The sequence below is a fragment of the Prinia subflava genome, chromosome 4, assembly GCF_021018805.1.
Source record: "Prinia subflava isolate CZ2003 ecotype Zambia chromosome 4, Cam_Psub_1.2, whole genome shotgun sequence".
Lineage (NCBI taxonomy): Eukaryota > Metazoa > Chordata > Aves > Passeriformes > Cisticolidae > Prinia > Prinia subflava.
Genome location: NC_086250.1, coordinates 34,364,069 through 34,378,999, shown reverse-complemented (window position 1 = coordinate 34,378,999; position 14,931 = coordinate 34,364,069). Strand labels below are relative to the sequence as shown.

The 14,931-nt window shown below is 35.3% G+C and overlaps 1 protein-coding gene across 1 annotated transcript in view; it reads left to right on the top strand.

The window, feature by feature from the left end:
• The window catches only part of PTPRQ (protein tyrosine phosphatase receptor type Q), a 131,427-nt gene that overhangs the window by 77,941 nt on the left and 38,555 nt on the right, over positions 1-14,931 (top strand). The window contains exons 43-49 of the mRNA XM_063396413.1: positions 4,161-4,282; positions 7,940-8,126; positions 10,386-10,630; positions 11,260-11,326; positions 11,906-12,064; positions 13,285-13,507; positions 13,939-14,012. Coding sequence (XP_063252483.1) covers positions 4,161-4,282; positions 7,940-8,126; positions 10,386-10,630; positions 11,260-11,326; positions 11,906-12,064; positions 13,285-13,507; positions 13,939-14,012 — 1,077 coding nt within the window. The remainder of the gene's footprint in view (positions 1-4,160; positions 4,283-7,939; positions 8,127-10,385; positions 10,631-11,259; positions 11,327-11,905; positions 12,065-13,284; positions 13,508-13,938; positions 14,013-14,931) is intronic.

The window sequence follows — 14,931 nt, the reverse complement described above, 5'->3', positions numbered from 1 at the left end:
TTTCCTGGGGTAATGGCAATCAGCTGAGGAGGAAAAAAAAGAGGAAGGTGACATGACACATCTGGGAAGCCAGCTGGCAGCTCTGGCAGGCTTCAGCAGTGCTGGGAGCCACCATGAACTGTGGCTGGCTTTAGCAAGGCCAGGTTTCTAGGTACCTCATACTTTTCAAAGCCTAGTTTTTGAATTATTGTTAAAAACCCCCTCAGTTCTGCTCTTTCTTTTGCAAAAGCTACAGCCTGTATAAGGAAAGAGAAATTCAGAGTGCACCAAGCAGATTTGGTACTCTGGGCAGCCTTGCAAAGTATATGCAGAAAACAGGTGTTGATCTCCCTCTCCTTGCCCTCATGGACAGGGCCAAGCATCCTCTGGATTAGCCTGCTGATACACAGCCAATACACATGGTCTGTTAGGGCTTAAGAGTGCTTAGCTGCTATGCAAAATACCCTGAGTACTTAGCCCACAAAATCAATGGGAGCTGTGTTTGCGCATGTGAGGGCAGAAGTTAGGCACTGTTTCACTTGATTTTCAAGAATTGCCTCTGTAAGACATTGCTTCTACCAAAGGTAAAGTTACCTTTGGTAAAGTTGTGAAATAATAGTTAAAGGATTTTTTCTTCATAATTCATTGGATTCTCAGAAATTTGTGTTTCTCTCAAGTGTAAAGAAAATATTAAAGTATTATATTCAGGAAGTTATTTGTTATCATATTCAGGAGGAGCATTTAAGGTGAAAACTCTTAGACTCATTGCCCAGAATATAAAGAGAAGAAATTTCAAGAGCAGTAAGAATTACATAAAATAAATCCTAAATGTTTTTTACAAGTTCTGAGGATTTGACTGTTGTGCTAAAGCAGAAATACCTAATAATTCTATCCAGTGAATAAGGTGAGGATCTTAGCTGTTTATTTCAGTTGTTCATTATGAAGACAAATGTGAGGCTATAGGAATTATTTTCAAGATTCTTTAACTCATTTGCAAGTTTCAAACAAAAATGATGGCAATGTTCTGTGCTGAGAGTGGTTATTGAGTTACTGTGTGAAAATAATATGGATTGTTAGTACAGCCCAGTTCTCACATCACACAGATAAACTATTCAGCCTTCTGTCTTGCAGATTATCCTCACAGGAGTTGTCTTACTCTCTCATAAAGTAGTGTGATGGCACCACTATTGCTTAGCTGATTGAATGCCTAAGAGCCAAATCTATTCTTACAAGATTAAATATTTTCCTCATAACTTAGATTTGTATAGTTACCAGCACAGAAGATCACAGTGTTGTGTCACAGTAAGGGAAAGGGCAAGAAACATTTTATACAGCTATGGAAACTTTGTTCCCTGACACCTGCACTTAGGCCGTTTCACTATCCCATTTATGAGGAGAATAAGATTGGCTGAACTTTAGTTTTCTGAGAGAAAAATAATTGTGGAGGGTCAGTGTTAGATGGAAAACGACAGCGAGATCGCTGACCTCATTTTGGGTCTCATACAGTTACACAATGCAGTGCTTTTTGGTAAACTGCCAAGTCCCCTAATGCCAGGATATACTGAGGTACAAAGGAAAATCCCAGATGTTTGAATGTCCCATGAAGGCTAGGACACAGAAGCATGGGGCAGAGGGTTATGTTCTCTTTTCAGCGCCCTCTCTCCCAATCCCTGCTGCTACCCAGTTGCTTGGTACTATTAAAGAAATGTTTCTGTGTGATGAAAAGTAATGAGATTTCATGTCTAGTTATGTGTTCTTTCTTCTGGAAAGCTTTGCCTGGGAGAACTTGTTTTTCTTTGCTTGTTACGTTTCCAAAAGTAAACATTTGAAAATAATTATTGGCTAGTATAAGATATAAATTTTTAAATGATATAAAAATAACCTGGATTATTAAAAATTAAATAACTGAAGAACACACTTAATTTTTGCTGGGAAAGGGAAAAAAAGAGCTGATCCTAACCAAACTGATAAGCAAGAATTTCTGTTAGAAAAATGTAGTATTCAGTCTTATTTTTGAGGATTATGCTAAATGATGGGCTACCCAGACTTATCTTCAAATTTACTCACTTAACTGCTGCCTTAGCATCAGGACGCAGATGGATGGGAAAGATGACCCTGACCTCCATAAGACCCACATTCCTGTGCAAGGATAGAAGCATGATAATCAGGAAATGATGGTTATTAGTTACAGAAAATGCATTATTGTGAAAACCAGGAGAAAAGTGCTTATGAGAGGAAGTGATTGGATTATGGGGGAATGAGAGAATAAGACTAGGTCATTTCTCCCGAGTAAATTGCTGTGATTTATAAGAGAAAGGGGGTAGTGGTATCATGACTTCATATTGACCAGATTCATTTCACAAACAAACCTAAATCAGAATGCGGCAGTTACCCACTGACTCAAACACGGTTTTAAAAAAGATATTTTTTGTAAGACATGAGACATGTCAGGTACCTTTCATTTTGTGGTTTTCTCCCTAATTATACATGTTATTTCAGAAAATATTCCTACCTTTCAGTATGATTTAGTTAATGTCTGATAGTTTACTTTTTATAATGAAAATAAACCAGGTATTAATGTTCAGATATACTTTAGATAAGTAACTTAAATATAGCATACTCAATCAGATTTTTCTTGCAAATATCTACAAATATACCAAGTACTAAATGTATATGGAAATTAACCATATAAGTAATTGCAGACTGGATAATTTGTAGATTAGATTATGCTTCAAATTTGTTTCACACCATCAAATACATAGCTGCAGAGTCCATTATTTCTATGAGGAAATAATGGGAAATTGTCCTTGGAAACTTGGTTGGTTTGAAAACTAAGGCTCAAAAAGCTATAAATATATAATTTTATACTATTTTCCAGAAATTTCATTTTGCAATAAAGCCAATAAATCTCATTGCCATAGTTACTGGAAGCATTGTTTACACTGCAACAATGGTGCCTAATTTTCACCTCCATAGTGCAAAATTTTATTATTTTCCACATTAATCCTTCATGTATAACTGCAACAGCTACATATTTCTTTCAATATTCTTTTTCTTTTCCTACCCTGTGTTCTTCCTGAAGAATGAAGTAGCCTTGTATACCCTCCAATTTTTTTTCTCATTTAGCCTTCTTACCTAATGATTAGTGGTGGCAAACTACATATTCATGTGTTAATCTTGTTTGAGAAAAGAGACTGCATCTCCTCATTAGCATTGGTAGCTTTAGTAATTTTTTATAATACACTGTTAACTGATATGTATATTTTTGTGGTAGGTTGAAAAGAAGGCACCATGAAAGTCAGGTTCTGGAAATATGTACAAATATGTTATTGTTTTTTAACAGGCTGCTCAGTGATACTACAGTTGTCTTTTTTATTTGTAGTAGATCCAAAAACAAGGCACCCTGGAGCCAAGTTCTGTGATTATCTATAAATCTGTTATCATTCTATTCCAAATTTTATTTTCCTGAAATTTAAATGGTTATTATAAAAAAAAATACCATTTACTGAGAATTGCTGAGTTATAATTATGAGTTCATTAATTTATTATTCATAAGAAATAACAAGTTTAATTTACATATCACCTCAACGAATGGAAATTTTAGAGAAATCTCATTTCTTAATATGAATATTCTTGCCCGCTTTCAATTCTTACTACTTCTTTTGTTTGATTTTTTTGTAGTTTCTCAACACATTAATAATAAATTGAAAGGAAATGTAGAAAATTATTTTTATTTGTACTTTCTAATACTGCTGGAAAGTTTTTCTAGCATGCAGAATATGATGTCTTTTCATAATTTCTTGTTCTTTGAATGATTCATTTGACATAAAAATACATTATCTTGTCTATTTGTATAAATATTTGCATATGTTTTGCTTGTTTTATATGTAATACTTGTAAAGAATTTATAATTAAATAATCCTATAATCTCAATTGAAGATGAAGTCATAGGCAGTCCATACTCTAGAAAAATTGTGGTTGCAATGAAAGATGTACTTCTAAATCACATGGTATGACTTACATGTGAAAAAAGAAGAAAAATTATGGTTATTTAAGCAGTGTGTAATCTTAATTGTGTGACAAATTTTTATTTTCAACTCTCTACTGGCCATTAAAATTATACTGGGTTATTTTTTGTGCACTTCCTTTGCCATGATTCACATACACATTTTTTTCTACAGCTCCAGATGGTCCTCCAGAAAATGTGACTGTTTTAGCTACATCTCCTCACAGTATTAATGTCAGCTGGGATGAACCTGCCATCATTACGGGACCAATGAGCTACCTCATAGACATTACCTCAGTAAGGAAACTCTGTTTTACCCTTAGTGCTTATACACATGTCTGGGGATATCAATACCACAGCAGATGTTCTTATAGAAATTGCAGGACAGACATAACTGGATTGAAAACCATGTAATTGTGTCTATTTCCACATAAACTTCACGTAAGAGTTAATTGTACATTTATTAGTTTATTAATGTAAGATAAGTTAATTGCTTCATATTAAAAAGCATGTGCTTATAAGAGGTCTTGGAGAAAAAAAAAATGTATATCTATAAATGTCCACAGGAAAACGTAGTTGAACTTTGTAGAAGTGGACCTCTTTTTAACCATGATGACTTTTTCTTCTTCAAAGGAAAGTTTCATCACAGTGATTTTACAAACCAAAGTGGAAAGCCTAGCAAAAGGAAATGACTTGTACAAAGTTACATGGCACCACAGGGCAAACTTTAAAGTCAAACTAGATTTCCCACTTTGCACTTGGTGCTCTGTCCATCAGATTAGCTGTATTTTGGTAGCCCAGCAATAACACTTCTTTCTCCTTGATCTTTATAACCAAAAAAAACCTGACATAAGAGAAAAACTCTAGTAGATTTTCTCCTTTCATCCTCTACTGCACTTACAAAACTCCGTAAAACCATTATTAATAAATCCCATTTCCTGCCCTGTGGCAAGATAGGCATCTTTCTTAGTTCAAGCACATGAGATGTAGGATATAAGTTCCATGTTCTGCCAGGAATAATACAGACAGGGCTATAAGTGAAAATAGGAAGTAGTTTACCAGAAGTTAGCTAGGAAAAGTTGTTGTTTGCAGTTTCAAAAATTTTGAATCATTCTGTTAGATGGTAGGAAAAAAATTCTATTCTGAACTATTTAAGGCCTTTAAATGGAAAGTTTTCTGAGAAGAGAGTAAGACTCTGTGTGTATATTTAATTTTTCTGAATCTGTCATAAGAATTGAAGATCTGCTAATATATTAATGCTGAGATATTTCTGTAATCAAAATGTCTAAGGAGATCAGTAAAAAACCACCAAATATTTTAAGCTACTCAAAAAAGTTACAAGAGAGAGTAATGTGTAGTCCTGTAATTTTCTCTTTCCCTAAGTTCATTGAACAACATGTAAAGTGAATTCTGCTCAGTTCTGAATATGCTTACTGCAGCAGTAGAATGGCAGGATGAAGGATGTACAACAAGGGCAAGACTAACCAGGGTGATTGCTTGGCCCAATGGGTAGGTCATTAAAAATACACAGCAACTTTTATTTCCTCTCTAATAAAGTTAGAGCAGACTTCTTCCTTGTGAAAAATTCATGTCATTTTTGACTAAACAGCGTTTTAGTGCATCAGCTGGAGAACATTTCATGGTTTTTATAAAACTCAAAAATTCGGTTTTCAAAGCTTGATTTTTTTGAGGCTTAATATTTTATCAATTTGTATTGAAATAATTTCCTCTCTGTCTGCTAATTTCAAAATTATAAATGATACAATCTCAATATACACTTGAAAATATAAATACATCATCAATATGTTATAATAAAACTCCAGAAGGAAGATGATCTATAGAATGTTCCAGATGAAGTTGCCAGCATTTGAAAGGAACTTAAAAACTGTTTTAAATCTTCAGTTTGGATGACCACTTTTATTTTTATGAAGTGAGTTTTTTTGGTTTTTTCCCAAGTATATTTCAGATAACCAGCTTTATGTTTATGGACTCCTTGTAAATAGATGTTGTCTGTCTAATGATCAGTAACTACAGGTGCCAGTTCTGTAGAACTTTAGTAGACAAACTTATTCCTTCTGAAAAAACAATAAAGCTATCACAATCTTTTTCAGTGAAATTTTTAATATATATTTTATTGTCCCAGTGGGGAATTTTTATGAAGACTCCAAATTCCACAAACTTCCAGTATGTATAACTTATTTTTATTCTCAACTGAATATCTTTAAATATTTTAAAAAATGACATCATAGAACAGAATAATTCAGACTTCTCCTCTATTATATAATTAAAGTTAATAATTTGTATTCATAACTGAATGTATTAGGATTCTTCTTAAATTACTAGGATGTGCCTTGCAGTTTTAAGGATCAGAAAAGCTAAAAACTAATCCATTATTTTTCCTCCAAGTCATGTTTTAGTTTGTCTTACTGTGTACTATAATTAGAAATACTTCTGAATAAAATATTCCTGAAAATGGGTAAGGAAAATGGAACCTAAAGATTAAACTTCATGAAGAATAGAAGTACATTTAATGATGTGGTGCTGTGATTGTACTTGAGCTGTTGAATAAATATTTATATGCCAGATTTTTGACAGTCAGAAAAAAGAAAATGTTTCAGCTCTAAATGGCCATCCCAGGAAATGAATGTCTGTTTAATTCATCAGAAAGTTTAGTTCAGGTTAATTCTCAGTGGGGATATATGCCTATCTGTCAAATAAATGGTATGCTTGAGCTATTCTAATGTTTTATCAGCTGCATTTAATACAGATTTTGTTCAGTAGGAAAACTACTGTACAGCTACCTAATTCTCTTTTCAAATTGCTGAAGAAACAATAATAAAAACATTATTAACTGAAGCAGTGGGAATATACATAAATACAATTTTGTAAATGATACTTGATGAAACACTAGAAAAACACCCATTTTTTTCCTTTTTCTTGTTTTTGAAGCTACCATTAGAAGTGATTAATTAGAAGTAAAATCCAACATTGGAGATTTTTCTGCAGAACTACAGATTATTTGAGATGTAAGGATGAGAGGTATCCAGAATGTAATCCAACCCGTAGCCTGCTCTAACACAGAAACAAGTGTACCTAAAGTATTCCTCCAAAATTATTTATTATCTTTTTCATATAATATCCAGTGCTGAAAACTGCTCAGCAACTCTCAGTAGGTTATTTTAGTTTATAACTAAATCATTAGTCATGGTTTTAATTACATTTTTAGGTATATCATTGCAGATTGTGCAATTTTTATTTCTAGCTGGTTTTTGTATAAGTATTCTATTCTATATTCTATATTCTATTTGTATTTTTGTGAACACTGTATGCAGTAGGTTATCTTCAATATATTAACATTCTTTTTCATATTTTAAAGTTATTACTAAGTTTCCTATAATCCTCCCTTTTTTAGATTGAACCTTAAAGCTTTCCAGCTTTCCTAATGGGAGAATTAATCCTTCCCAACTCTCTCATAAAAAAGAGCTTCTATTAATACATTCAAAGAGGAATTGCACTTTCTGCTGTTGTATCAACATTATATATTGCTGTCCAACTTTCTAATTGTATTCCAAACAATCTTCTGCTATAAGGCTGTTCATCTCCTGGGTCTTTGCCTAGTTTGATGCCTATTTCAGGTCACTATATCTGCCCTGGCCCAGTGTCTCCAAATGGTTTCACGTTTGCTTGGTGTGAGACAGCACCAGCTAGAGAGTCCATTCCCTTAACCATGTACTACATGAAGTGCCAGAATGCCAACACTTGGGCTAGATGGGAGTGTATTCCCCAGCACAGCTTTATACTCTTGATATCCAGAGACTTCTTGTGAACCTTTCTATAAAACTAGCTAGAAAAGTGGAAGAATGAAAGTTAAACAAGATGTTCAAATAACAATTTCCTGCTTTTGCCTTTTCAAGCCTTGTAACAACTTGTTTTTATTTTACTATTTTTTTACAGGTGGATAATGACAACTATAAAGCTCAGTTTTTGAAGACAAATGAGGAGGATAAAGTCTTAGAAATTTCTGATTTGAAAGCATTTACGAGGTACTCTGTAGTGATCATTGCCTTTACGGGGGACGTTAATGCTGCACTGCTAGAAGGCAAGGCTAGTTCCCCAGTAATTGTCTCCACTTTTGAAGCAGGTTTGTAAGTTTTTTCTACTTTATACAGATCAAAATTCACAATTTTTCATTATTTGACAAATACATAAGGACTTTGAACACAAGGTGGGCTTTTAAATACAGATTTGTCCTCACAATATTTTTCTTTGATTTTAAAAAGTGTCAGACAACAAAAAAGGGATGGTTATAAATACAAAGATTTACCTTTAGTTATGCTGGGATGCTACCGTGCTCCATGTAAAATTTAGATATGTGGAACACAGACAACTAGATTATTTCTATAGCCAATGAAGAGAGAGGATCTATCTATACATTAGCAGGTATATATGAGATACCTGTCCTAGGCAGGGGTGACTTCCTTGTGGAGGTACCTGGTAAGAGACTACTGAAAACTCTATACAACAGCCTTGGTTTTGGTGCAAAATATAAACATAAGAAATTAAGTTCAGTGACTCCTACCTTTATAAATTGTATCTGTGCAGACTTGAGGACATTATCTGTGTATTCTCAGTGGGAGGAAGTTGCTAGTGAAGGCCTATAGGAACCTCTGCTTGAGTCAGCTGTTCCACAGGTTCTAAACAGTCTGGAGAATGAGCTAGATATTAAGGTGACAAAAGTAGATGACACTGTTAAGTTAGTCAGAGAAGCAAAACTGAGAGATGTTACAGAAAAGTAGATAGCATGTGCATTTGCTTAGAAATCTATAAATAGTACAAAAATATAAATATGAACATGGGGAAGATACAGTCCTAACTTTACGTGCATAGGTCATGGTTATCCTCTGTCTACGGTCTTTGTTGGTTTTGAATTGTTTTCTGTTATTTGAACAAACAAACAAGCAAACCACTAAAAATATTTTCTCAAGAGGCACTAAAATTCTGTTGCATTTGAATTAATTACCACCTATGAATAAAACATAATTACCTTATCTCTAGTGAGGTCTGCTACAGAAGAACTTTTTTAATTACATGCTCAGGTTAATGTCAGGTTCAAATGTACTACACAGTGACTTTATTTATCACTTATCTTTCCTTTGATGTATAAAAATCCAAGGTCCCTACTGATGTGATATGTATATATGTATGTATATGTATGTATGTATGTATATATATATATGTATTTCCAAGGCTTTAAATAAGTTAAATTCTAAGGATTTCATGACTTATTTCTATCCCTGGAAGATGAAATGCTCTTTTGCTGTGGAAAAAGATTAAACTTCATGGTAGCTGGGTTTCTTCTGAGACAGACAGCATCCTGTAGTACCCTTACCTTTTCTGGTAGCTCTTTTCCTTATGTAAATATGTGGTACATTAGGAGGTGCAGTAACTTTAGAGAGGAACAGTTATTTTTTTCCATCTCCTGTTGTTTCATCTGGTTTGTACAGCTTAGCTTACAGCTTAGTTAGGACCAGTTGACAAAGATTTACTCCAGAGAAGCCTCAGCAAGCATTTGTTATGGTATGGTAGAAAGAACCTAGGAAATAGGACAACTGCACCTAAATCCTTGGCTGAGGGAATGTGTTTACCTTCCATCATTTGATTTCACTAGTTAGAGGTCACGCTACATACTTGTCTGCTCAGGTAGAGCAATAAATATTTAGCTGCCTGGAAAGAATGTTACAGCCTCTTCTTTCAGATAGGGACATTGGGAAAATGATTTATACCTTTGCTGTCTTAAGAATAAGCTACTGAAATCAGCTTTTGAGAAGAAACTGCCTCCAGGAAAAATGCATGTTGTGCTTGTGTCTGGGCATCAGTTAGTGGAAAAAATTTTCTTACAGATTTAGTTATGATAAGCAGAGACTCTTAGGAGCACAGTGGCTTGTTTATATGTTGGGAGGGAGCTTGCTGTTAGAAGAGGAATACTCTGCTGTTTTCATAAAGGAATACTCACTGACTTGCTTCTTGCTTGTCAACCGGTGCAAGGATTTGTCTACCCCAGATGTGTTTCAAGGTATAATGATGCTTTCAGCCTTACTGAGTAGATAAACAGAGAAAAATTTTCTGAGTAAAGACTACTGAGTGTTATTGAATCATTATTTTTAAAGTCTGTAGCATTCAGTACCATCACTAAAAAAAGGATTTCAGTAGATATTTGACTTTTTATTGTGTTTATGAATATTGGCATATGCAATAAGTATTTGAGAATTTTCAATAAAAACCAGAAAATATCAATGAAATAATACTGATATACAAAAAATATAACTTTAATTTTTCAGGTTTTACTCTAATAGTAATAGTAGTAAATTGATTAAGTGGGTCATTGAAATATTCATTTCAGTGCCTGAAGACCCACCTAACAACATAACTTTTCAGAAGATACCAGATGAAGTAACAAAATTCCAAGTAACATTTGTGCCACCATCTGAACCAAATGGAAATATTCAAGTGTATCAAGCTATGGTTTACAATGAAGATGACCCTGCTGCCATCCAGATCCACAACCTTAGTGTCATTGAAAAAAAAGATCAGTCAGTGACTGCCATGATAGAAGGACTAAAAGGAGGACATACCTATAATGTCAGCGTAAGGACTGATACATTTCGTGGGGTGTGTGTGTGTGTTTGTGTGTGTATTTTTTCATTGATATAAGCGTGGGATTAGTTTGAAACTTTGGCTGAATATGAGATTTTCATGCCAAGAGTGTTAGCTAGGGTGCAAAGAGAGACAAGTCTGAGAAATAAGGGGAACAATGAACAGGACAGAGTGAGTGGGAGCAGGATGTATCACTGGTCTGGATGACCAGCTCATGTGCTTAGCAAAGCAATTTGTGACACATAGTCACAAGCACAAGACTAAATTTCTCTCTTAATTCCAGTACTGCCATTGCTCACTGGACATGAGAGGTCCAGTTCTGCAAGGGGAGCTTGCTGGAGGTATGTGCATGAAGTACTTTCAAATAGGCAGAGACTGGGACATGAGAGGAGGAAAGATCATTCTTTAAGTGAGCTTGTTTACTCCTTTTTTAAGACCTATATTATAAGCAATGAAGTGTTACCACAATTAGGATTTCAAAGCAATATGAAGTAAGTTCTAGCCTGGTGTGAATGACAAAAGGAGTGTTTCGGCATTCATTATTGCTACAGATATATCCAGGATTGGCCAATATGAAACTATTGCAATACTCATTAAAACAAATCTTTGGTTTTTTTAAGGTGTATGCAATTAATGGTGCTGGTGCAGGGCCAAAAATTCAATTGAAAATAACCATGGACATCAAAGGTATGTCCCATAAAGTACACTGTATCTGAATCTCTATAAATTCTGAAAAAATTGCTGTTCCACCTGTGAGTACACAGCTGTGTGCCCTGAGCTATTATATAGAGGCCGCATAATGTAGGAACAGCAATATATCATTGATCTCCTTGAATTCTAGTGTTCAGTTTTGCTGATCATTTGCTATTTGTGTCAGAATCATACTGTAAAGCACATGCAGACTCTCTGAAATGATCATATCAAGTTCACTGTTTTAGTTACCATTAGCAAACAGCTTAGAATATGACATAGGAATAGCTAAGTATACAGTATCACAGTTGTCAAAATAAGCAAAGTCATTGATTGATACTAATTCAAAAATTAAAACTCACTCTTTTTATTGTTTTTCTTTTAATTAAATTTATATATGTAGACATTTATCAGAATATAGTTTTTAGAGGCTTAAGACAATAAGTAGAACATTAAATCATCCCTGAAAATATGCTGGAAATTTTTTTGCATAACTCATCTATGTGCCTGAACAATGTACCTGCAGTGAAAATACTATAAAACAGAACTCTCTGGTGTATCTTTGCTTAAAAACAGAACCGCCAAGGCCCAAAAAGAAACCAGCACCAGTTTATGATGCCAGTGGAGCATTACTCGTCACAGCTACAACAATTACAATCAGAATGCCAATATGTTATTACAGTGATGATCATGGCCCTATCAAGAAGATACAAGTTCTTGTTGTGGAAGCTGGAGGTAGAATTTAACAAGTTCCCTTGATAACTGTTTTCAGGTTCAGGCTGTTTGTCTTTTTCATTTGGGTTTTCTTGGGTTTTGGTAATTTCATTTTAGAAGACAAACAACAAAGTCACTTCTACTGTGGCAACAGCCCTAAGGGCACACAATACCTGTGGGCTGGGTACTGGATTCTGGGAATGTTTGCCTGTGAAGTGTCTTCTATGCTGCTTGAAGCCCCAATATTATTCAGTCCCTAATTTTATCACTCTAGTTCTTTATTTTCTGTTTCCTTGGAAAACTCCCCAACATTTGACACTTGTGACTATAAATAAAGATGAAACTTTGGGGGTTTGGCAAGGCTATTAGTGTTGCCCATAAAAGAATGCAGCCATGTGCAGTTGATATTTCCATTTCATTACGGGGGCAGCAGGAGTTATATAAATCCCTTCTGTAGACTGTGGGTAAGAATGTTTATTCCCTTGTACGGGCTGATGAATGTTTACTCATATGAATATCTCTGTGAAACCTTTTGAGTAATTGCTTTACCAATATGAGTGGGAGTTTTATGATAGGACATCATATGGTCAGGCTTACTTTACCTAAGAAGGACAAACTCCAGGTATTTAAATACCTTATTTTACTTGGTTTCAAAGTATAGAAGTAAAATATGCATATTAAGTGAACTCACCTTAAGTGTCTCACTTTTTTCTGAATTTTGCATTTTTGCTTTAATCCTAATGACATTTACTTCATATCTATTGCTGTGATGATTCTCTTGAACTGAAACATAAACAAATACCCCATGCTAAGCAACATTGTCAAGATTTTTCCATGAGCTGCTGCATACCATGCATGTATGGAAATCTAGTAATTTAATTTATGAAACAATCCCAACTGTATTCAGACAGAGTTTTTACTGGCTTTGCTAGCTAGCCATGCTCAGTTTCAAAGTCAAGTGTCTTGCACAAGTAATATACTCTACAGGCAGAACTGCTGTGTGAAATTGCCTCTCAAATTTTCTAGATGTGATTTAGTTGGCTTACTTAGAGTTAACAAAACATGGATAGTGTGGATAGTAAGGAAATTTGGAGTTAAGTGCAAATTCAGTTATAGACTTATTTGTGGAAATTGTTCCAATAGCATGCTAAGCTCTTAAAAAATAATTTCCTATGTAACTTCCTTAATTACAGTCTGGTTAGAATGTGAATTGTATCTATTATTTCTTTTCTTGACAATAGCTCAACATGATGGGAATGTTACCAAGTGGTATGATGCCTACTTCAACAGACCAAGGCCATATTTTACAAATGAAGGCTTTCCAAACCCACCATGCGTAGAAGGAAAAGAAGATCTGAGTGGGAAAGAAGAGATATATGTCATAGGTGCTGATACTACATGTCTGATGCCAGGCAGTCAAGACAAAATATGTAACGGCCCACTGAAACCAAGAAAGCAGTACCTGTAAGTACATTTGTCTCCATGTTTGTCCAAGAGAAAGATTAAAGTGCAAGATAGATTTATGCAAACAGTCAAAACATATAGTTAAATTAGAAAAGGAGGAGATTGAACTGATCATCATATGTCTCTAATTTTAATTTTTTGGCTGAGCACAGATATAGGAGACAAATTTTTTACAAAATTTTTTAAGCAAAAGAAGATGCTTATTGAGTTCTTAAATTAATTAAGTCCAAGTTCAAGATAAGTAATTCACATTGGAGTTTTTTATACATTTAAGATTTTGATGCTGAGTTCTTGATGTCGGTCATAATGTCACTTTTGCAGGTGAATAATAATTTTAAATTGTTATACTAAACTTAGTTTGTAAGTAAAACTATATTTAAGAAAATGTACATAAGCTTTATTTCATTAGTTTTCCTGGTTTTCTTTCACAGATTTAAGTTCAGAGCAACTAACATTAAAGGGCAGTTTACAGATTCTGACTATTCTGACCCTGTCAAAACACTGGGTAAGAAAATTGTAATTTACTAAAATATTTCTTGATTTCTAGAGTCTACACAGTCCCAAGTTTCTTTTTAGTGCAGTGGTTTCCATGAAGTCAATAATCTCTGTTTGTTGCGTATAGCTTAACTAGAATGGCTGGAGAAATATATCCATTGCCTTGTATGTCCTTCTGAGGTTGTCAAGAGATTCTATGTCAGCCTGGACTGTTAAATGTGGAGGCAGTATTGACAAAGTTTGTTTGCAGAGATTTAATTATATCAATAAAAATGTTGCCAGGATAGTTCATCTTGTTTGGCAAACTGCCAGTAGCTGTTCTGTTTGTGCTGTTTCCTTTTGTGTTAGATGTAGAACTGGTACTGGATACACTTGGCTGCATGACAAATTGGCTGGGTGGCTGGGCCCAAAGAATGGTGGCTCAATGGAGTTCCATCCAGCTGGCAGCTGGTCCCTAGTGGAGTTCCCCAGGGCTCAGTATTTGGCCAGTCCTGTTTAGTGTCCCTGTTGATGACCTGGCTGAGAGGATCTAGGGCACCCTCAGTCAGTTTGCAGATAACACCAAGTTGGGCAGGAGTGTTGATCTGGTGGAGGGCAGGAAGGCTCTGCAGAGGGATCTGGGCAGGCTGGAGCCATGGGCCAAGGCCAGCTGGATGAGGTTCAGTAAGGCCAGTGCTGGGTCCTGCACTTGGGTCACAACAACCCCGTGCACTGCTACAGGCTGGGGACAGAGGCTGGAAACTGCCCAAGGGATGAGGTAGCTGGGGATGCTGGTGACAGTGGCTGAACATGACCCAGCGTGTGCCCAGGTGGCCAAGGAGGCCAATGGCATCCTGGCCTGGATCAGCAATAGTGTGACCTGCAGGAGCAGGGCAGGGCTTGTCCCCTTGTACTTGGCAGTGGTGAGGCCACACCTCAAGTCCTGTGTC